The 22,486-nt window shown below is 44.8% G+C and overlaps 2 protein-coding genes and 1 long non-coding RNA gene across 7 annotated transcripts; all 3 read left to right on the top strand.

The window, feature by feature from the left end:
- The first annotated feature begins 491 nt into the window (after positions 1 to 491).
- LOC125507728 lies at positions 492 to 5,398 on the top strand. 5 transcript variants are annotated; one of them, XR_007282968.1, is made up of 9 exons: positions 495 to 1,189; positions 1,282 to 1,344; positions 1,423 to 1,498; positions 1,598 to 1,640; positions 1,897 to 1,986; positions 2,889 to 2,934; positions 3,032 to 3,109; positions 3,907 to 4,008; positions 5,019 to 5,398. XR_007282968.1 is itself a non-coding variant. In XM_048672231.1 (8 exons), the coding sequence occupies exons 1-6, from the start codon at positions 1,085 to 1,087 to the stop codon at positions 2,893 to 2,895; spliced, it is 384 nt and encodes a 127-aa protein (XP_048528188.1). In that variant the 5' UTR covers positions 492 to 1,084; the 3' UTR covers positions 2,896 to 2,905; positions 3,907 to 4,008; positions 5,019 to 5,398. The 5 variants fall into 5 exon arrangements, 3 of the variants coding, with proteins under 3 accessions (XP_048528188.1, XP_048528181.1, XP_048528176.1); XR_007282964.1 differs by having other exon boundaries at positions 501 to 1,189; positions 1,897 to 2,049; XM_048672231.1 differs by lacking the exon at positions 3,032 to 3,109 and having other exon boundaries at positions 492 to 1,189; positions 2,889 to 2,905.
- A 772-nt stretch (positions 5,399 to 6,170) lies between these two features.
- LOC125507713 (vacuolar protein sorting-associated protein 2 homolog 3) lies at positions 6,171 to 9,715 on the top strand. The gene is made up of 11 exons (XM_048672205.1): positions 6,171 to 6,360; positions 6,592 to 6,636; positions 7,281 to 7,315; positions 7,564 to 7,614; positions 7,701 to 7,805; positions 7,889 to 7,960; positions 8,166 to 8,237; positions 8,409 to 8,489; positions 8,594 to 8,629; positions 8,719 to 8,774; positions 9,412 to 9,715. Exons 1-11 carry the CDS (start codon positions 6,327 to 6,329, stop codon positions 9,461 to 9,463), a joined length of 639 nt encoding a protein of 212 aa, XP_048528162.1. The 5' UTR covers positions 6,171 to 6,326; the 3' UTR covers positions 9,464 to 9,715.
- Positions 9,716 to 10,239: 524 nt separating this feature from the next.
- Positions 10,240 to 15,071, top strand: LOC125507722. Its single transcript, XR_007282946.1, has 3 exons — positions 10,240 to 10,516; positions 10,947 to 11,084; positions 14,755 to 15,071. It is a non-coding gene; the product is annotated as an uncharacterized LOC125507722 (long non-coding RNA).
- Positions 15,072 to 22,486: the final 7,415 nt, after the last annotated feature.

Here is a 22,486-nt window from a genome sequence, read left to right as displayed (position 1 = left end):
CCGGACGGTAGATCTTGGCCAGCGGATGACCTATGGGCTCGGGTCGAATTTCATTGGCTGTGTGCCAGCTTATTGGGTGCGCGGGGCAGCCTGTCCTGCCGCGCCGCGTGCATGCGAGGAAGCCCGGGTCGCGGGCGCTGTGCGCTGCTCCTCGCGTTTTGCGCATGCGCTTGTGCTGTCCTCATGACGAGTGGGCCAGTGCTGGCCCCAGTCCCACTCATCAGCTGCGGTGACCACATGTCTCGTGTATAGGATATTTCCTCGTTACCTCGGTCAACTGCTTCTGGCGCGGCGCTCCTCACGCGCTGCCCGCGTCGTGCGTTGTGGGGAGTTTACTGCCTCCTGCGTCAGCTACAGAGGGGTGGGTCAACGCATGTGCACCCGGATTGTGCACATGCGTTTGTACTAGTGTGATGACGTGTGGGCCGCCACTGCTCTGGTCCCGCTCGTCGGCTGCTACTATTGTGTCTAGTGCACGTGTACGCCTTTCTTGTGCGCGGTGTTGCGTCTCGTCTGCTTTGGACTTTGGAGAGAGTGGATGGACTGCAGCTGCCCGATGCATGTGCTTGTGGGGCTTGGCTAACCGATGCATCGTGCGTGCCTCACCTCCATCTGCAGTTGGAGAGAGAGAGATGGATTGGTGCCTACGACGCGCTGGTCGACACGGCGGCCACCGCAGTCCGCGAGCCCGAGTGTACGGTGGCGCTCACGGACCTCCACCGCTGCCTCGATGCCTTCAGCGAGTCCTGCGACCGAGCCAAGGGCCTCGTCCAGGCGGCCGCCGCTGGCCTCGGCCCCGCCGCCACCCGCCACGACGAGCTGTGCCGCGCCGTGCGCGCGGTCGACAAGGATCTCCGAGCCGCCGAGGAGAACGAGATGGAAGAGGAGAAGCATCGCCCTCCGACCACGCCGCTGGTGGCCTAGGACAAATAGCCCAATCGATCTACCTCTTCTCCTGTTGAAGTGATGTTCATCGTTCTTGTTTTTTCCATGTGATGTTCATCGTTCCTTTTATTTTCTTGCTTGATGTGCTAATCGTGTTAGTCATCTAGAAGATGAATGAAACTGTGACGGGAAAGGACAGATGGACTGGATATATTGCCTCGCCATGCCACATGGTGGCCGAGATGCGGCAGCCCCATGCTCTGTTCCGATGGGCCTCCTATGCTCGATGTTGCTGCTGGTTGAGGTTCGTCCTTCTCTGGTTCGCATGTTCTTCGCTACTGCTTTTGATTCGTCGTGCTAATTTCGCATGTTTGCCTTTGTTTCCTTCATGGGCAGTTTGGTACGGTTTCCTGTTGTCGCTTGCGTCGAGCCTTGGGTCCGTCTCTCCTTCTCATTGAGGTTAGTCCACTCCTCTTCTGCTTGCCTATAGAATGTTTGATGAAATGCGTGTGTGCTGACGCTTGTTCTACGGTTCAGCCTACTTCTCCTGTCGCTGGCGCTTCTTCTTCTCGTCGGTCCTGCTGCTTACCCAACCTTTTGCTTGCTGCCTCGGGTAAATAGGCCGTTATGTTGCTTCTATGACCGGCGAGTGTTCATTGCATGTCTGTGTGTCGTTGTGCTCTGATCGGTTGTTTTTTTGTGTATTTCGCAGGTTGCATGATCTCTGATGTAGCTGCGTCGTTTGACTCATCAAGGTTTTCTTCTTTCCTTTCTACTACATGTGTGCGTGTTTTACTTTCAGTATCTTCTGTGTCATGTTGTCTGCCTTGGTGATCTTTTAAATATCTGTATGTCGTGTTGATCGTGTAAATGTTCCGGATATGGTTGCGGCTTCTTTATTTATGTTGGACTGTTCTGTGAATTGCCACCATGACACTTGTTGAAAATAGTGTTGTCGGGCGATAATCATTCTTGGCAGTGATTCTTGTTGTGGATGGGATATTGATGCAGATATACCACGGAGGGAAGATCTGCCTCACTGTGCACTTCAGGCGCGCGCACACTAGCGATGGTACAAGATTGGCTTCCTGGTGGAATCAGGTGCGCGTCGTCCATGGTGGCCTGTCGTGGGTGTTGGTGGGCGGCTGGAGGCGGCTGTAGCAGGTCGATTTATCTGACTACTGAAAATGAGCTTCAGAATATCTGTAGAACGTAGCCCACTTCCAGCCAAATATCAATTATGATAAATCCACCATGTACCATGATCATTTTGAATAGTCTTGCTTAAGTTTATGTTAGCCTTGTATGCTGATTTGAGGAGATTGTTAACTTTAAGGTGCGAACATTTATAAAATGATAATTGTACCGTTTTTTGGGATTTTGTGATTCCTATGGAATTAAGAGGTCATCTATTGGCCTATCCCTATTTGTAATTTCAAATAGTTATTTTTTGGTGCACTTCTATTTTAGAAATGAATCAGTAGCCAATTATGCTTGATGTTTCAAGCAGAACTAGAATTGGTAAACAACTATCTGTGAAGCATATATGGAGGCGGGAGTCTGGTTTGTTTTTTTGCTATGTGCCTATTTGCTTAAGAAAATACTTGACTGGAGAGCAGATTCCAAATGGAGATGCAATTTCATGCGTTGGGGGCAGAAGTAGAATAAATAGTAAATCTTGATCTTATGGAGTGATGATTTACATTCTTTGTGTGATGAGATAATACACAACCTAGGTGTTATTTAGCTTGCTACTGTAGAACAACTGACTATCATGATGTGTAGTTTCTGAATATTGAGTCCTCGAGTTTTGGAGAATGGTGCGCTCTAATTTGGAAGTGGTATTTCCTAATGTATTCACATAGTTAGATATCATATTATATATTTTTTCTCTTACTTGAAATTTCTGCCATGTAAAGCTAGGTTGTCTTTGATTTGTTGTTGTGTTAGATATTGAACAGACTGGCTTGTTTGGCTAACCTTCCTTTCCATTTATTTTGCAGACTCTAGAATCGCTAAGGTTGCTCCTTCTCTGTTCCTTTGGTCAAGGTTTGTCCTTGTCATTCTTTTCTAAGCACTGCACTTTTCTACCCTATTTGTTTACTGCTTATTGTTGTGTTAATTCCTCTGGTCCTGCTTTTTCCAGGTGTCGTGTTTGTGTGTTTGTTTTTGTGGTGCTGCTTATATGTGTGACTACCGTATGATCGTATATATATGCTGAAAGGTAAAATGATTTTTCCTTGGCACGATACATAATTTGTAATGAGATGGTAGCACATCAGTGTATTTGGTGAAACTCGAGCTTCGACGAATATGAAGGTCTTTGTGTTGGCATACACTCCTTTATTCCAAATGGTGCTGATATAGGAACACCATCAGGGATTCCATGTGTACCATGTATGTCCATAAAAACAGCATCAATATATCAGCATACTAATGTGCTGATCTAAAAACGTTTTTTTCTAAGTGACGGTTTCGAGTCGGCAAAAATACAGTGTATGTCCATAATGTGATGGCAACTGAGTAGCCATGTGTACAAGGAAGGCATCAGTCTATATCGAAAAACACCAGCGATTTTATCCTAATTGTTAATCAAATTGTTGTTTATTGCTTCATATTACCAATTGCACCTGCTTACAGATATCCTTAAGTTTACTACCTCCTGTCCTTAGAAGCATCAGTTTGTCCTTATTTTTTGTATGCTCTGTTTCATCTAAATTGCATACATCCATTTCCAACAAAACTAGGGGAGTCCGTATAAATTAGATATGTTCCTTTTCTTCTCAACAGGTGCCTATTATGAGTACTGCAATTTAGACATGATTAAGAATGGTACTGGAGTTTGCTTATCTATCATGATTTTTTAGTTCTGCTTAGTTGATGGCCTCACGTAATGTGCCTCCATGGATGGAGCTTTCCGTGTCTGCCTTGTTGAATGTTCTACCATGGATGGAGCTTTTGCTGATACCCTTTCTGAATAGCTGATATTTATTGTACCTCATCTTCGCTCCTGGTTGGCAGGGAACCCCTCCTGGTCGAGCCCCTAGCCCCCCACCTTGGCAGCTGCCTGGAGAGGAGGATAGCTCGAGGACAACTCCCAATGTGCCGAGGAGATGGGAACATGTGAGATTCTTTATTTCTTTCTTCCTTCTTTCCTCATTTTCCCAACCTACAATTTGTTTTCTAATTTCTCTACAAGTTTTTCACGGGATATTTTAGGCTATAGCTTGACTTGGCACTATCGTGAAGTGGGGTAATTTTCCATATTGATATGGTTGGTATGCACATCCCACTAAGAAGCAAGGCGCAATAAAAGCTCATTTTCCATTTTGCAAAGGTTCCTTTTAGTAACTGGTGCGTCCATGTTGATGCAGCTACAACTATGGTAATGCAGGTTATACCGCAGGGTCCATGATGCCTTTCTAAGTAATTTTACCGCAGATATTGTAGGGTGTTATGTCGCTTAGCAAACTTTACTCCAGTATATGCAACTTTCAGAGTTCTAATTCGTCTGTGTTATAACAGATTTGGTTTGATCAATTCAAATTTCTTATTCATGCATGTATACACAAATTGCAGGGTGTATTAGCGCTTAGGAAACTTGCTTTTAGTATGCATTATTTTCAAGCTTCAAGGCGTATTATTATTCATTTTATGTTAGTTGTCTGTACTTGGCCTACATTTTTGTTTTCAAATAGTTCTGCCTCTCAATTTGATATTTCTATTTGCTTTTGCTTAGTAATATGATGTATTGTTTTCTTGCTCTAGGCCTACTTGTGTTCAAGGTTTAGTTGATTGTGTTTCTTAAGGGTGTTTTATTTAATGGCATCAACATGTGCCATTAATTCCATTCTGCATTGTACTGTGATTTTTCCAAGCAACACCATTATGGCAATTTTTTGCTCCATTTTAAGTTTCACTTGGATCACTAGCCTACTTGTTCTCACCTCATAATCATGCCCTTTTTTAAGGGTGTTCAGGCATTTTTGTCCTTCTGTAAATTAGTGGCATTAAATTAGTGGTCTTCTATTCGTGTTGCGAACCCCAATATGGCATCTCACCATTCCCCACGATCCACATGTTAACTGTGGATTTATTTAATGATAATAGGATATCAATTGCCTTTTCTTCAGGATAAGTCGACACATAATAAGGATCAGAAGAACAACAGATATGCTAAGAGACAAACCTTTTGGGGTTAAGGATATAAACAACAACAGAGCTTATGAGGCCGAAGAGAGCTCGAGTGGCGTCTTTTGGTTCTTGAAGACCTGCACGTTCCTGGTGGAGTAGAGCAAAATAATTTGGAGGCTTTAAAGCTACTGCACTTCATGTATTTAGGATCAATTCTTTGTTTTAGTTTGAAATATTTCCCATTTCCTCCTATTTGATTGATTCATTTGATGAACATTTTGTCAGGCAAATAAACAAAAGGCATATGTATTGTTACGAGTGAAGCCATCCATACTCCCATGTGGAATTCAAGAAATAGAAAAATGTTATTGTTCTTGTACTAATTGTTTGCTTGGCCAAATGTACTGTAAATGATTTATTATTGTTCAAGGTATAGAGAAATGTTGTTGTTCTTCATTGTAGTGGATGATATCTATCCCAATTATTGAGGTGATGGAAGTACTACTGAGGAGTTTTGTCTTTGACTGAATGAAGCTGTCAAGGAAGAAGAAATAAGTGTTGAGGAAGAAGGGATAAATAAATCGCTTGAGTCATGGGCCGAACTATCTGCCATATAACTGCTTGGAAATATACATATGTCTAAGAGACACATGAATACTTTTTTTTTCAAACACATAAAAACAAATTGATAGAAACACTACTCTTTTGAAATGTGTTTTTTAATACATATTTCATAATAGGCGTATTTACACCTAGGAGCGTCAAAACCCTCTCTCCTTAACTGGTTTTATACATGGTGTTTAGTATATATATATTCTTAGGTTTTTCATCTTTTTCCTTTTTTTTCAAAAAAAATATGCATGACCAAGTTTGTCATCATGATAACCATGTTTCCAAACTTGCTAAAAAAATACAACCATGCCAATTTTACTCTCTCATCATAGTGTCCATATTTTCAAACTGAACCTATTCATATTATGCAAAGTTTCCTTTTTCCCAGACTATCATTTAACAACATAATAAATATGTTTAAAAAATAGCATGATTTAGTTAAAGGTTCTTGCAGCATGAAACTATTTTCATCGACAATATATCTTCAGCAAGTCTCTGCGCTATTTGACACAACGGGCCAACTAGTATATTAAATAACAGAAGAAGAAGTCGGTCAGTCGAGGTAGCCCTTCCGCGCAACTACCAGGAAGAACCCAAACAAACAATCCCCTCACGTACGCGTTAGCCGGCCTTCTTCTCCCACGCCCCACCGCCCCTCCTCGATTCCTCCCGGCGGCGAGCGCACCGAGGAAGTGATGAATCCCTTCGCGAAGAAGCCAACGCCGAGAGGTACGACTCAACCCCTCCCCTTCCTCACCGTTCAAAATTTCACCCGAATTTGGCCTCGGTTCACGTGATCCTTTCCCAATTTGCGCTTCGCGCGCCGGCCGGCGTTGCGTAGCTCGAGTTCTGATCGATCGGATTGCTTTCGGGGATGATCCTAGGGTTTCGTACGCCTGTGTCTAGCTCAATCGTTGTGCCCTGAGCTCTGAATCCCTGATTGCGGTTTCTGCTGTGCAGAGGCGATCAGGAACAGCAAGCGGGAGCTGACGAACGCGACAAGAGGTGAGTAGTTTGTGCTCCGGCACACTTGGCGCTCAAGTGGATTGCCATTTTTAAATGGTACGTTATTAGGTCAGAGTATACCAAGTTACATGTGCTAGCTGTAGTTTGAACCTAATTAATGCAAGTTGAATCGAAGGCTGCTTCATTATATTCGATTGTTTCTGATCAACTGTTCGAGGCAATTGTAGTTCCCATCTAGGGTTATCTTCTGATTTAAGGTTCAATCCCTGTTATTCGGTGTAAATTGAATGGTACTAATTTTATGGCCACAGCTACCAAATTCTCCAAAATTGGTTGAAATTGAATATTATTTACTTAAAGCCCTTATCTGTTGTATACCTGTATAGCACGGTTTGACATACCATCTGTGACTCCGCTCATTCTATCATAATACACATACGCTCCAAGCTTTTGCATGTTTGCTAAATAGAAGTTGTTGAAACTCGGGGAGTTGAGGTTTGACTGAATTGTGAAACATGGAGGGAAATACTATTCTGCATCCTGTCCTAGAAACCACATGTTGAGAATTTCGATCAGTATCAGCTATAACCTTTTATAGAAAACCATGTAAGCCATGCTTTCTCCCAGTAGTTCAACTTTGCAGGTTCGGAGGTTATCTAATTCCTGAAGCGTGTCATCTGTAGGTATTGAGAGGGACATTGGGACATTACAGCAAGAGGTCTGTATGTTTAATCACATACCCTGTCTTGTGTGGTTAATGAGAAATAAAATGCTCAGGTCAATGGAAATGACTTTATACGTTCAGTCATCTGACAAGTTGTTAAAGCTTGCTCCATGTAGTTCTTCACATATTTCACACTCCATATGACGCACACATATTTTCTTGCTGTGTTCCGCTATTTTGTTTGTGCCAGTTGAATAAGCAGTAACCATAGCTTCACCTTGTTTTTTTGTTCCAATTAACAGGAAAAGAGACTGGTTGCTGAAATCAAAAGGACTGCAAAAACTGGCAATGAGGTTTTATTTCCTATATTTCAGTTTCACGCACTAATATTGTTCTAAATCATGCAGTATGGTTCTCCTGATTCCCTTCTATTTGTCAGGCGGCAACTAAAATTCTGGCCCGTCAACTGATCAGGTTAAGACAGAAAATATCTACTTTACAAGGTAGCCGAGCTCAGATTCGTGGCATTGCGACACACACACAGGTGAATATTTTCCTGGTTTTTCTTTCTTCCACACATGGTGGTGAGTTAATTTTCTGTTTTTTGTTGGCGCATTATGTCCTTAGGCGATGCAGGCCAACACTTCAGTCTCTGCTGGCATGCAGAGTGCGAGTAAAGCGATGGGAGCTATGAACAAGGTAATAGGCTACCTAACTTATTGGAATGATATATTCCAGGTGTTAAAATTTAGAAACCAAGTGTATACTATCACGGTATCTTTGAACTTAAATATCTTACAGTAGTAACTTCTGTGCGCCTTTGCTTAAACTGAGCTGCAGAATACAATTTTGTAAGAGTTGAAACACGTGTTCTACTATAAATTTTGTTTTATTTTTATTGCAGCAAATGGATCCCGCCAAGCAAATGAAGGTAATGCAAGAGTTCCAAAAGCAGTCAGCACAAATGGATATGACGGTACGCAACTTATGTCCAGTACTTCCTACTTTCATAGAATGATTGCTTCCAATTTGACAAGATTTTACATTGTATTTCTGGGAAGCTCACAAGCATATGATGGGTTCCTGTGTTAGATTTTGACAAAGTGTATGCACCTGCATGTACTGACTATCCTGATTATTTGTGCAGAACGAGATGATGTCTGACTCAATCGACAATGTCTTAGACGATGATCAGGCTGAGGATGAAACTGAAGAGCTTGCTAACCAGGTTATTTCCAGTGTCCAACCTCAATCCAAATTGGTAGCATCTCTTTGAAAGACTCTTCCTAGCATGTTTCTTCGATTATTCATTCTTTTCAATGTCTCTTTTAGGTGCTCGACGAGATTGGTGTTGACGTTGCCTCACAGGTAGTTGAAGCTACCAGTGCAACCCCTTTTTCATTACTATGATTCTAACTCTTGTTCTAAATTTCTCTTGTCCTGGTACTGTTTTGCAGTTATCCCCGGCTCCCAAAGGAAGAATTGCTGGAAAGAAGGTTCAGGCTGATGAGAGGTATGCAGGATCCTGGATCTGTAGTCGTTTATTTTCTTCATTTTTATACCCCCCTTGGACCCTTCATACCTTGTTAAGGAATCCAGGTTACTACTCCCTCCGTCCCAAAAAGTTTGTCTTAGATTTGTCTAGATACGGATGTATCTAGACACGTTAGATACATCCATATCTAGACAGATCTAAGACAAGCTTTTTGGTACGGAGGTTAATATATTTTCTGAACTTCAAACTGCGATGGACCAAGACTACCTTAGCTCCCCACTGATGTCCTATGCAACACATCGAAATAGTTAATAAATCCTCTTTAAAAAGAGTAAACTCTTAGAGTCGTAATCATATGTTTTTTGTGTACCGAATAAAAAAGAAGGATAAAGTAGTTTCGAAGTAGAACACTTACTTTGATTTTGTATTCACGATATTTTGTCTGCATTTCTTTAAAAGAATTAAACATGATCTGGTTAGGATCTTATTCCTTCGACCATTGCTGACACACACTTATCTCCAACAGCTATTTATGTACTCTTGATCTTTTTTTCGCTCAATGTTGGGCTTACGACTGCTCCCCTTGCTTCCATGAATTTACACCTATGCCTGATATAAGTTGCCATGTTAATGACACTGGTTACCTTGTTTACAGTTCGGAATTGGAGGAGCTCAAGCAGAGGCTGGCTGCTCTGAAAAATCCATAAAGTGACTCCCCTTTGCAACCCTCTCTCCACGCAGAGTGCCTAGGCTTCAAATTCTTGTTGGGGACCTGAAAGACATTTTGCATTTGTGAATATTGGATGGGGGATGGTTTACTAGAAAGCGAGGGGCAGATGACGCCTCCAGAGTTTGACCTTAAGGGAGTCCTGTAAAAAGCTTGATTGCTTGGCTATTACTGTAGCCATGCAGGCTGGAACTGATGAGTTTATGCTTCGATGGAGTTATTTGTTTGGGTAGTTACAGTGCTTAGTGTAAAAAGTCGAGATATTTCATATAGTATCTGTCAGGGCCCTCCCCCTAGCCCATGTGGGCTTGCCTTTGGACATCACTTGGGCCTGGCCCGGCTGGGAATCCTCTGGCCGATGCAGCTACAAATACTTGGGCAAAAGCAACGAACAACCTATCCAGTGGATCACGGACCAACCCGACGGCGGCTACCCTCTTTTCGGACGGGGCTTGCCTGCTCCCGTCCCGTGCTCCCATCCGTACTCCCCTTCGCTAATTCTTTATCTAACGGCTGCGCCAGTTTTCCTCCCTCGCGTGTCTTTTTTCTGGGAAAAAAAACACACGAAGCTCTCGTATTCGTTCCTCCTTTTTCGCCTTCCCTGCCGACAGTCGACCGTCTGGAGCGGAGGCATCGAGTGGATCTGCTACCGCCCCGTATCGTCGTCGCGGCCTCCAGGAGGTCCGCCGGCGTGAAAGGAGGAGCGCGGCAAGCCTGAGTTGGGCTGAAGCTTCTGTCACAGCTATGGCCCCGCGCCCGTCCCAGATTGCGGCTTCTCCCGTCGCAAGACCGGCTCCCCGTCTTGATTCGTCCTCGCGCCAAAGGCCAGGTCTTGGAGTTGCTAGCAGCCATGGTGGAGCTCGGGTCGGGATAGTGGAGGTGGTGGTGGTGGCTGTTGTGCCGCCACTGAAGACCACGGCGGCGGTGGCAGGGCAGAGGCCGCGGCGAGCGACGAGGGCGGCCGCCATCCAGCGGGTCTTCGGGGCCCCGACACCATTCACGCAGCTGCCGACCTCGCCTGCTGCGCGCCATGGTCAGTACAGGAACTCACCGTCGCTCCCTTTCATCCTCCTCTTTACTGTTTTGTTTAGAATACAGATGTATCCTCTGGTTTGCTTGCCATTCAGTTCACATCTGACCAAGTCAACAGCTAGCTACTACCAATTGAGCGCACATGCACATTGGGGCCTTGCAAATTAATTTGTTCCATACAGTGATTCGTTAAAAGCTAAAATTATGTGATTGCAAAATTATAGACCGAAATTAGTTTCTACATGTCCTGGATACCTAGTTAGCTGACCGTTTTCTGTGTGCTGAAGGTGCTCAATTTGATATTTCTTTAAAGATGTTTAATATTAGAGGCAACGAAATATCTTTCATCGCACAAAATGCTGATGGTTTCGTGTACTGGTTGAAAATAAACTGAAATTAATATAGCTACTGATGGTGATATTTGCATACAGGATGAGCCCACAATTCAACTAAGTGAACAAACTACTCCTTAGATCGATGCATGCAAAGTCATATGGTTGGATTGATCCTCGTCCAGGTGACAATGGCGCTCCATTACCATAGTCATCGACTACTGGTCTGTTTGTCAGGTTAGACAAACAAATCTATGATGTTGGTAATAGTACAGTTTATACATGATGCATGACAGATAATACTATTTCTATATTATCACGGTCACAAATTGCTTATTCAATTACTTGCTGATTGACATAGATAGTCTCCTTCAATCCATGGTCGTATACTCATAGGTTCTAATAGAATTGCACACAAGTACATGAAACAAAAATCTATAACATTGATTAAGCTGGCTTTTGTTGTTGGGAGAATGGTAGATTTTGTCCTGGCATCATCGTCGGGGTAGAGGTACCACTGGTAGGATTTTGTTGCTGGAAAAATGATAGATTCTGTCTGGGCATCATCATAGGGGTAGAGGTACCACTGGTAGGAGTCTGCTGTTGAAAGAATGATAGATTCTGTTCCGGCATCATCGTAGGGCTAGAGGTACCAATTGTAGGATTCTGTTGTTGGAAGAATGGTAGATTCTGTCCTGTCATCATCATAGGGGTACAAGTATCACTGGTAGGAGTCTGTTGTTGGAAGAGTAATAGATTTTGTCCTGGCATCATCGTAGGGGTCGACAGACCAATGGATTGTTGCAGACTTGGGTTGTAATGTGCTAAATAGGGGTACACATGATTTGGCGGAGCTCCCAGATGAACCTATGCAGATAAATAGCAAAGCTTAGGTCATAAGTGATTGAAAATGAAAAATAGTTTAAAAAGTACACTTCTTATACCATTTGGGTTGGTTTGTACTGTGGTTGATACCTAGGCATTTGGTTTGTCAAAGGCATTTCAGGTCGTTGTTGTAAAGAATGGACTGCCTTCTTTTTCTTCTTTGTTTTTGCTTTCTCCGAGCCACCAACGGGTCTTCCTGATCCTGGTACAATATTTTCTCCGAATTGACACTATGAAAATTAATAGCAAAGCTTAGTGTTGCAGAAGTTTGAAAAGTAGATAAAGTCAAAAAGCTTAGACTTCTTATACCATTAAGATTGGGTTATTCGTAGGCATTTCATTTGCGAAAGGCATTTCAGGTTGTAGTTGTAAAGAATCATCTATCTTCTTTTTCTTCGTTGTTTTTGCTTTCTCCAAGCCACCAACGGGTCTCGCTGACCCTCGTACAGTCTTCTCCTTTACCTTCATACCTCTTGGCATGTGAAGCCCCTCGTTATGCTTTGAAACTCTAGTAGAGTCGATGTTCAGACCTGCAAGTGCAACCGTAAAATTAAATGCAAGTCTTAGTTTGAAAATACTCTATGGAACTACTAGTATAGTATATAAATATATACCTTGTGAAACAGAGGAGTCACCCAAATCCGGATTTGGGTCTGGATCAACTCTAACTTTCAAGCTTTGCTCCACATCTCGTGCTAGCTGCTCTGCGCATTAGCAGCCATATCATATGTTTCATCGGACTCTGCGGCGCGAGCAGCTATGTGGATAAACATTCTGCACAAGTCCTTGTAAAAGTTTGACATTCTTGCTTTTAGATCCTCGTGCAAATTGCGATTGCTTGTTATCTCTAGCACTTTTGGCATCAATTGTCCATCTTTTCAATATATATTGTTCAGGGATATGCTTGATATTATTAATATCAAGTATCTTTAAGCAATGAGAGCAGAGGATTCCAGCAAATTCAAACTTCTTGCAACTGCAATTGACTTTTTCTTCGTTTGGATAAAAACTGACAACATGCTCACGTTGTGTTCCATGAAATTTTACTGTATAAACCCTCTTCTCTTTATCACTTGAATCACAAAGAAATGTGTCATAGTTCAGGGTCCGAAGCACTTGCTCCTGAAACATCTTGAATATTGCGGGAGTATATGTACTTGCGGCTTGCCTTAACACATAGCTTCCTTCTGCCTTCAGCTTGGGAGTACTTTGTGAGGCCTTGAAGTCACACTTGACCTCTACAAATCTTTTATCCGCAACTAGGCGCTCAAAATGCTCGAAAAAAGTAAGCATGTCATATTTAATACTAATGTACCGCTTTAGTTCATTATTCATGCTTTCACTTCTTTGGGTAGTGCTCATGTGGGCTGAGAATGTATTTCTGCCATACACTAGTGCCCATTGCTCCCTTTTCTCAAACAACCTTTGCAGCCACGTATTGTCACGTAGTCCATATCTGTCTAGCATTCTATTCCATTCATTTATAAAATCTTCTTCTTCCTCAATATCATAGATACAATGCTGAAAATCAGCATTGAACTTCTTATATTCTTCAACAACCCCAGCAAGGTGCTTGCAAGCATTTTGATTCATATGCCACACGCAAAGTCTATGGTGAGAGTGAGGAAGGACTTTACTAATTGCCTTGGCCATTGCTGCATCTTCATCGGTCAGAATAGTCCTTGGATGTTTCCCAGACATGGCTGTTAGAAATGTTCTAAAAAGCCAACCAAAACTTTCAGCAGTTTCATCATAGAGAAGTGTAGCACCAAAGACCATAGTTTTCTTGTGATTATTCACCCCAACAATCAAACCAAAGGGACGCCCATCATCTAGTTTCCTATATGTGGTGTCAAAGCATATAACATCACCAAATATTGCATAGTCCGATATCATTTTCGAGTCAGCCCAGAAAATATTAGTTATCAGATCATCCTCATCAACTTGAATTGAATAGAAAAAATTGGCATCTTCTTTTACCTTCTTCTCCATGTATTCTAACACTCCCCCTGTGTCTCCTTTCTTTGCTTGCAATGTTCTCTTAGAGTACAAACGATTTTTCATATCTTCAGGTGCAAACCCAAGATTTGGAAGTCCACATGCTTCTTTGGCCATAAGATCAATAGTTGCTTTATTCAAAATGCCTACAGACTTTGCGACCTCAGCGTTTGCTATTTGTGCTTCCGTCACTTTTCTTTGGGATCTTAAGTATAAGGCCATGTCTCCAGTAGCAAGATTATGATTATGTGCAGCCTCAAATTCATACACATAATATAATCCGTTTTTGAGACTTATCTTCATATGGGCTTGACAGCCACATCGTGTTTCGGGCCTACTGTAACTGAAAGAATCCTCTCTCTTATCTTCTGCACGGAATCCTGTCAATTGAAATAAGTATCTTAGTGATACCAATAGTTATATAACCAAAACAAAATACAAGCAGCCCATACCTTGACGGGAGCATGTAAATGTTCTTTGTTGTATCACGGAAGAATTCTTTACTTTATGTTGACTCCCTCTTCGGATGCTAAAACCAATAGCCTTTGCATACTTGTTATAAAAGGAGTAAGCTTCCTCTTCAGATACAAATTGCATGCCAACCTTTGGTACCCTTTCATCAATGCAATCTGTTGCATTGCTAGGAGCAGTTTCATGCACATCCTATATGAATCAGTATTCGCTTTAGTTAATACTCATATGTTCGGCAGTTAGATTTGTGAAACAACACACTAATTGAATACTACGTGTACACTAAATTATTTTTCAACTACCAGAATCTAAGTCAATTGCAGAAGATCATAATGTTGATTTTGTGAAACTAATATTGATTATGGCTAAAACAACAATCAGACATCTGATTTTATTACATACAGTAGGCCTCGAAAGAATAACATATTCTTGTATATATGAGTGAAATAACATGATTGACCTGACAAAGTAAGTTGTGCAGAACTGCTATTCCTTTTGTGTCAGATTTGCATAGATCTTATACAATCATCAACATTTTTGATTTGTTCTTCAGCAGAGGAAATGGTGCAACTAGTTCAACAAGAAGGACAAGAACAATGAAAAGAGGAGATAAAGAAGAATACGAGTCCGATTTCTTACTTTTGGTCCTGAAGATCCATTGCCGTGTTCATGGTTCTCATGACCACTGCTTGAAGAAGCCATAGAGGACAATGATTTCCTTACTTTAAACCTCGGATCGCTTGATATTTGCACACTTTGCTATCTGCCTGAATTTGGTTTGTGGATGCAATCAGGCTCCAGATTGAAATCTCTTCCGCCTGGTATTTAGGATCTTGTGTTTGTAAAGATTTGCCTAGTGCCTCTGTTTTCCATATTGGCGCCAATAGTTAGTTTGGCGGACATTTTCCCTCCAAAAACAGTTGTGGATATTATGTGAGGGACTGAGGGCGAGGGATATACGGGAATACGGGAGCTCGGGTATTTATTTTTTTTGGCAGAAAAGGCACGCGGGAAAGGGAATCTGGCGCTGCCGTTAGATGAAAAATTAGCAATGGGAGTACGGATGGGAGCACGGGACAGGAGCAGGCAAGCCCCGTCCCTCTTTTCCCCTTACCTTCCTTCCTCCAATTCGTGTATCTGTGATCCTGTAATCCACCATTGTTATTTGAGTTCATCTGTGAGTGATAGATCGAGGAAGATATCGTTAGGTTGTTAACATCTGGTATTCAGAGCCAGTAAATTTCACCACCACCTCCTCGATTTCCCAATTTCCACCGGCGACGGCACCATGTCCGATCAGGAGCAGTCTCCTTGTTCCCTGGTCTATCCACCGGAGTGGGACACCATGACCGCAGACGAGCAGATGTTGTGGTTTCTCGCGCAGCTATCGGCGCAGATGGATAGCATCAAGTCCGAGTTCGCGGCCGCGCGTGCGGGCGATCCAGTCGGGGCTACCTCGCAAGTCGATCTGCCTGCCTCCCCTCCTCCTGCTACTGCTACCTCGTCTCACATCGACCTCGCATCCACGACTACTTCACCCACCATCGACGAGGAGGTCCACGACACATCCCCTGAGTCTTCCCTCGACAGCAACCGCCACGTCCCCGACACGGGCATGGACGAGCACACATGGGTGGAGGATATTCCAGAAGTCGTCACCGAGCTCGCCGTCCTCCCCGGCACCCCCTCCTCCACCACTGAGGCCCGGGTGGTCCCCCACGATGCGTCCGAGGACTCCATCAACGACAAGCCCGTGACCTGTTCGACAGAATGCTCGAACCAGGACAACAACACGAGGGCGTTCCCACCTTCAGTCATGACAGTGCCGCTCCTCTCAACAGCCGCACCAACGCTCGTCACGGATCTCATTCACTCGGGCACCGATGCCGTCGTGCAGCCGTTCCGGAACCACGACCTGGACGTCTCGCCGGGGCATGCAGGGCTGCTGATACGGGCGTCACCATGGCCATCGTTTCTGGTGGATCATATTGCAGAGGGAAACGAGGTCCGACCGACTCCGTGGTCATCATTTCAGATGCATTTTGCTGACGGCAATGATGTACGGCCCGTGCCGTGGCCGTCGTTTGCTGGTTCTCTTGAAGGCACGACTCTGAATTATGAAGGGCTGCTGTTGCAAGTTACTTATGTGGTGCAGCGTTTGCCGGTTGCTCTGAATTTTTTGAGAGAATACTGGAGGTATCTACCAAGTGTGCGACTGAAGTCGTTTGAAGTCAGTGTGCCATTAGAGAAGTGTGATTGTGTGCATCTTGTGTCAGCAGACGGAAACGAGGTCCGACCCATTCCATGGCCATCGTTTCTAATTGGAAGGTTCATGAAGCATCTAATTATGTTAGTTCAAGTGCATGACAGTGGTTTGATTAGTAGTAGATTTCTGATGGAATTAAGCCATGTTGGAAATCTTGTGTGTGGTCTTCTTGGAAACGGCATAAGGATATTCCCAGGTCAGCTCCTGTGTTTGTGGTCTTTGCAACAAGATGAAGATGATTCATGCCTCAATACACATGTGAAGCTCTTTCATTACAGTAAACAGTGGTTTTCTGAACTTTGTGCATTTGCTGAACAAGAGCAACTCACTTTCTTGGTTTCCACTAAGCACGATTGTGGTAGTGAGATGATCTGTTATTGTGCACATCCCGGAACAAATAGCAATGATTTCACCATTCAGTCTGATCTCCCTAGTTCTTTTGAACAATTACAATGTGGAGTTGCATGGACTCTCAGTTTTGTGCGGAAAACAACTGTCTGCAGGCCCTGCCTTAGGCATGATTTTCAGTTTCTGCTACCATCCAACAATCCTCGAGAAGTGCATGGTTTGTCTGAACTACAAATTGTGGAATTTATTGAGCATCAGTTTATTAATCATGTGCACATCAGTGAGTTGGCTGGCTGTTTTTGCCTTGAGAAATTATGGGGTGCTGGTGACATTGTGCATCAAAGCCAGGAGCAGTGGAACTTGTCGGAACATCACTTTCTGGAGCAAGCTGCTACATGTAATATTCCTTGGCATGAGAAGTTGCTAGGGACCATGAGGACCATGAGCATGTATTGGCTATTTTTGAGTCAAAGGGAATATAAGAGGAGTGACCATCTTGATATGAACTGCAATTCTAAACAAATGATTGGTGGTTCTGGAGCTAGAATTCCGCTTACTGTACTACTGGTCCCTTTCGAGTTTCGCTCCTCATTTGGTGAAATAATGCTGGGTGGAAATGCTTATCAACTGCTTATGGTACATATCGCCACAGCCTTCCCAAGCGATCTACCAGCGAAGTACTTGTTTGACGACACTACTGGACCTGTTCACCATTTGATACAGAAACCTATTGTAGCTAAGTTGCAGCAACATGTTACAGAGCCTGGGAATTATTTTGCATTGTTTCAGCTGGAGTCCCCAAGGCCACTTAACATCATTATTCTTGCTCAGTTGTCTTGCTTCAGTAAGAAGGCCATATGTAACGTCCTCGATGCGGCTATATCTCCCACGTGTCGAAGCACGACTTAGAGGCATAACCGCATTGAAAGCAATGTCGCAAGTGAGGTAATCTTCACACAACCCATGTAATACATAAGGGAAAAGAGATACATAGTTGGCTTACAATCGCCACTTCACACAAATACATGAATAAAACATTACATCATCCAGATACAATCAAGGTCCGACTACGGAACCAAAATAAAAGAAGAACCCCAAATGCGACAAGGTTCCCGATCGACCCCAACTGGGCTCCACTACTGATCAACTAGAACGAAACAAAACAAAGGACAAGATCTTCATCGAGCTCCTCCTTGAGCTTGCTTGCGTCACCTGCACGGTCTCATCGGCACCTGCGAGCTGGTTTTTGAAGTATCTGTGAGCCACGGGGACTCAGCAATCTCGCACCCTCGCGATCAAGTCTATTTAAGCTTATGGGTAAGGTAAAAGGGTGAGGTGGAGCTGCAGCAAGCGACTAGCATATATGGTGGCTAACATACGCAAGTGAGAGCGAGAAGAGAAGGCAAAGCACGGTCGATAAAAGTATGATCAAGAAGTGATCCTAAAACAACCTACGTCAAGCATAACTCCAACACCGTGTTCACTTTCCGGACTCCGCCGAGAAGAGACCATCACGGTTACACACGCGGTTGATGTATTTTAATTAAGGTCAACTTCAGGTTTTCTACAACCGGACATTAACAAATTCTCATCTTCCCATAACCGCGGGCACGGCTTTCGAAAGTTCAAATCCCTGCAGGGGTGTCCCAACTTAGCCCATGACAAGCTCTCACGGTCAACGAAGGAATAGACCTCCTCCCGAGACATTCCGATCAGACTCGGTATCCCGGTTCTACAAGACATCCTCGACAATAGTAAAACAAGTCCAGCAAGACCACCCGATGCGCCGACATCCCGATAGGAGCTGCACATATCTCGTTCTCAGGGCAACACCGGATAAGCAATCCGTACAACTAAAACCAGCCCTCGAGTTTCTCCGAGGTGGCGCTGCAAGGGGCTCTAGTTTGGACCAACGCTTAGACAAGCACTGGCCCGGGGGGTTAAAATAAGATGACCCTCGGGATGCGCGACTCCCAAGGGAAAAAGGCTAGGTGGCAAAAGGTAAAACCAAGGTTGGGCCTTGCTGGAGGAGTTTTATTCAAGGCGAACTGTCAAGGGGTTCCCATTATAACCCAACCGCGTAAAGAACGCAAAATCCGGGAACATAACACCGATATGACGGAAACTAGGGCGGCAAGAGTGGAACAAAACACTAGGCATAAGGCCGAGCCTTCCACCCTTTACCAAGTATATAAATGCATTAATTAAATAAGAGATATTGTGATATCCCAACAAAATATCCATGTTCCAACATTAAACAAACTCCAATCTTCACCTGCAACTAATAATGCTATAAGAGGGGCTGAGCAAAGCGGTAACATAGCCAATCAACGGTTTGCTAGGACAAGGTGGGTTAGAGGCTTGGTTCAACAATATAGGAGGCATGATAAGCAAGTGGTAGGTATCGCAGCATAGGCATAGCGAAAGAGCGAGCAACTAAGCAAGCAAAGATAGAAGTGATTTCGAGGGTATGGTCATCTTGCCTGAGATCCCGCAAGGAAGAAGAGCGAGTCCATGAAGAAGACAAACGGACATAGTCGAACGGTTCCTCACAAACGCGACGTTAACGGAACCAACCCGAAGAAGCAACACCGGAAAGAAGCACACAACATAGTAAATAAACAACACGTGGACATGGCATGATGCACAACCAAGTATGATGTATGTACGGTTTAATGATACATGGCATGGCATGGCAAAATGCATAAACAATCCTACAAATTAAGTGGAGCTCATTATGCAACGGAGTTGCATATTGAAGAAAACACCACATGACTTATTTAGTTCTCTCTCGTTTATGTACCCAACAAGATTAAATGTTTATTAACATGGCAAGAGGGTGAAGCACAATAAAACTACCTATCTAGGCAAGTTTAAATGAGGCCGGAACATCGAACAACAAATCCGGAAACTCCTCATGAGCATATTATAGATTTGGTACTGTTCTGCCCTAAACCATATTTTATAGTTGTTAAACATGCAAAGTGATGCCACCATGTTAAACTAGGCATTTTTCTACCTCATTTACATATAAAGTTTGTTTAAATCCGAGCTACGGTTATTTAGTTATGAATTAAAGCATTTTAACATGACATAGAAGCAAATTTAATCAAACATCATTTTAAACATTTCAAACATAGATGAAAGTTGGATATTATGAATCTAGACAAAATTCTAAGCAAGTTTCATATATAACTTATTTAGATCCGATGCACGGTTCATGAGTTATTATATGCATGATCCACAAGGGTTTTCCTGCAAAAATGCTCTCCTCTGGAAAAATAGACAAATTGTAGATTTGAAAAAAATAGAGGCGGGCCGAATTGGACTGGGCCAACAGTGCACAGCGGGGTTCTTACCCAGTGGGCCTTTTCCCAAGGCGGTGGAAACAGCAGGCCGGGCGACTGGGCCGGGAGCTGGGCCTTGGGGCGCATCGGCCCACGCGGGGCCCACACGAGAGGCGCTCTTCCTCCTCGTGCCCGCACGAACCGAAAGGCAGAGACGGCGGCGACGGCGCAGGCCGGCGACGGCGCAGCAACGGCGGGGAGGTCGCGGGGACATGGAGATGACCGGATCTGGTCGCGCCGGGTCCATTCCGACCGGATCCAACGGCGGTTCGTTGTGGGCGTCGGCGAGGGAGCCCTGGTGGCGGCGCTGACCACGTGGAAGCGCAGAGAGGTCAGGGAGAGAAAAAGAGAAGAGAGATAAAAGGGAGAGGAGAGGGACGGGGTCGACCTGGTGGAGCTCGTTGCTGCTCCGGCGAGCAGCTCCGGCAAGGACGCCGACGGGGCCTGGTGCGGGAGCTCCCTCCCCTGGAGCTCGGGGACGAGGGAGCGGGAGACGACGCGGGGGCTGTCCCGAGCCCCAGATGGGCTCAGGTGGGCCGCGGCAGGGCTCGCAGGGCCGGCGGCGGTGGGGAGCGCTGGGGTGAGGTGGCGACGCCACATGGCGGCCCAGGGGTGGCTGGAGACGGCCACGGGCGACGTGGCACGCCCGGATTGGTCCGACGCGGCGGCGCGGACATTGTCCGGCGTAGGAGGATTTGTCCGGTGGCGCGAGGGGAGGGATTTTAAGGTTTGCACCGCGAATTTCGGGAGGGGAGCACATATTTATAGGTAGAGGGAGCTAGGAGAGTCCAAATGAGGTGCGGTTTTCGGCCACGCGATCGTGATCGAACGACCGAGATGATGGAGGAGGTTTAGGTGGGTTTTGGGCCACTTTGGAAGGGTGTTGGGCTGCAACACACACGAGGCCTTCTCGGTCCCTCGGTTAACCGTTGGAGTATCAAACGAAGTCCAAATGTTACGAAACTTGACAGGCGGTCTACCGGTAGTAAGCCAAGGCCGCTTGGCAAGTCTCGGTCCAATCCGGAAATGTTTAACCCCCACACACGAGAAGAAGGTAGAAATGACCACCGGAGGAGATAGGAGCGCCGGAATGCAAAACGGACAACGGGGAAAATGCTTGGATGCATGAGACGAACATGTATGCAAATGCGATGCACATGATGACATGATATGAGATGCATGACACGCAAGCATGACAAGGCAACAACAGCGAATTACTGGAGGACACCTGGCACAACGGTCTCGGGGCGTTACACCATAGGTGAATCTTTGCTTGACAAGAAGGTCTCTTGGACGCCGATTAATTTTGAGGATATTGTGCTACCTGACAACAAGTCATCTATGTTTATTTCCCTTCTTTCTACAAGGAAGTGGAGCGTAGCAGGAGACTTTGGGTTGGATATAACATTCAGTATCCTGAGAGGCCCATCACAAGACGTTGCTGAACTAGATGGTATAGTGGGCAAAGTGGAACAAATATCTCATATGGACAAGCCCATTCATCAGTTAGTTCAGCAGTAGATGTCACTACCTGACTCTGATGAGAATGCAAGCATGCATGAACACATACAAAATGCAATTGTGCACAAGTCATGGGATCCCGGGAGTGTTGCCATGCCAGCTTGCAATCCTCGGTCGTTGAAGATCCTAATGTCGATGCTCACCAACCATGAAGCACAAGCCATGAGTGGTATGTCGTTCTCTCAATGTTGCGACGTAGAACATTTTCAAGAAGTAGGGAATGCCATCGTGGTCATTCTTGCTGCCGGCTTGGTGCAAGGCTACGTCGACCACAAGTACTACATCAACGTCTACAACGACTACTTCCTCGACACCTCCTTTGGTCAGGTTGCCATCGGCCACGACTACTACAACCTCGTTGTTCAAGTCAACCCCGACTTCGACTACCACCATGACGTCAAGCTAGTCAAGCAACACCGACGGCAATGGGACCCGGGCGGTTCTCAATGGCGCCATTCAAGGGGCAAGGACGATCGAGTGCAATGGGATTCAGGCGGGTCTCGGTGGCATTGGCTTGGGGGCAAGCCGAATCTCAAGGAGGGGGGATGTCAGGGCCCTCCCCCTAGCCCATATGGGCTTGCCTTTGGACATCACTTGGGCCTGGCCCGGCTGGGAATCCTCTGGCCGATGCAGCTACAAATACTTGGGCAAAAGCAACGAACAACCTATCCAGTGGATCACGAATGAACCCGGCGGCGGCTACCCTCTTTTCCCCTTACCTTCCTTCCTCCAATTCGTGTATCTGTGATCCTGTAATCCACCATTGCTATCTGAGTTCATCTGTGAGAGTGATAGATCGAGGA

Source organism: Triticum urartu, chromosome 1 (genome assembly GCF_003073215.2).
Source record: "Triticum urartu cultivar G1812 chromosome 1, Tu2.1, whole genome shotgun sequence".
Classification (NCBI taxonomy): Eukaryota; Viridiplantae; Streptophyta; class Magnoliopsida; order Poales; family Poaceae; genus Triticum; species Triticum urartu.
The sequence above is the reverse complement of the archived record's forward strand: the minus strand, read 5'-3'. Positions and strand labels throughout refer to the sequence as shown.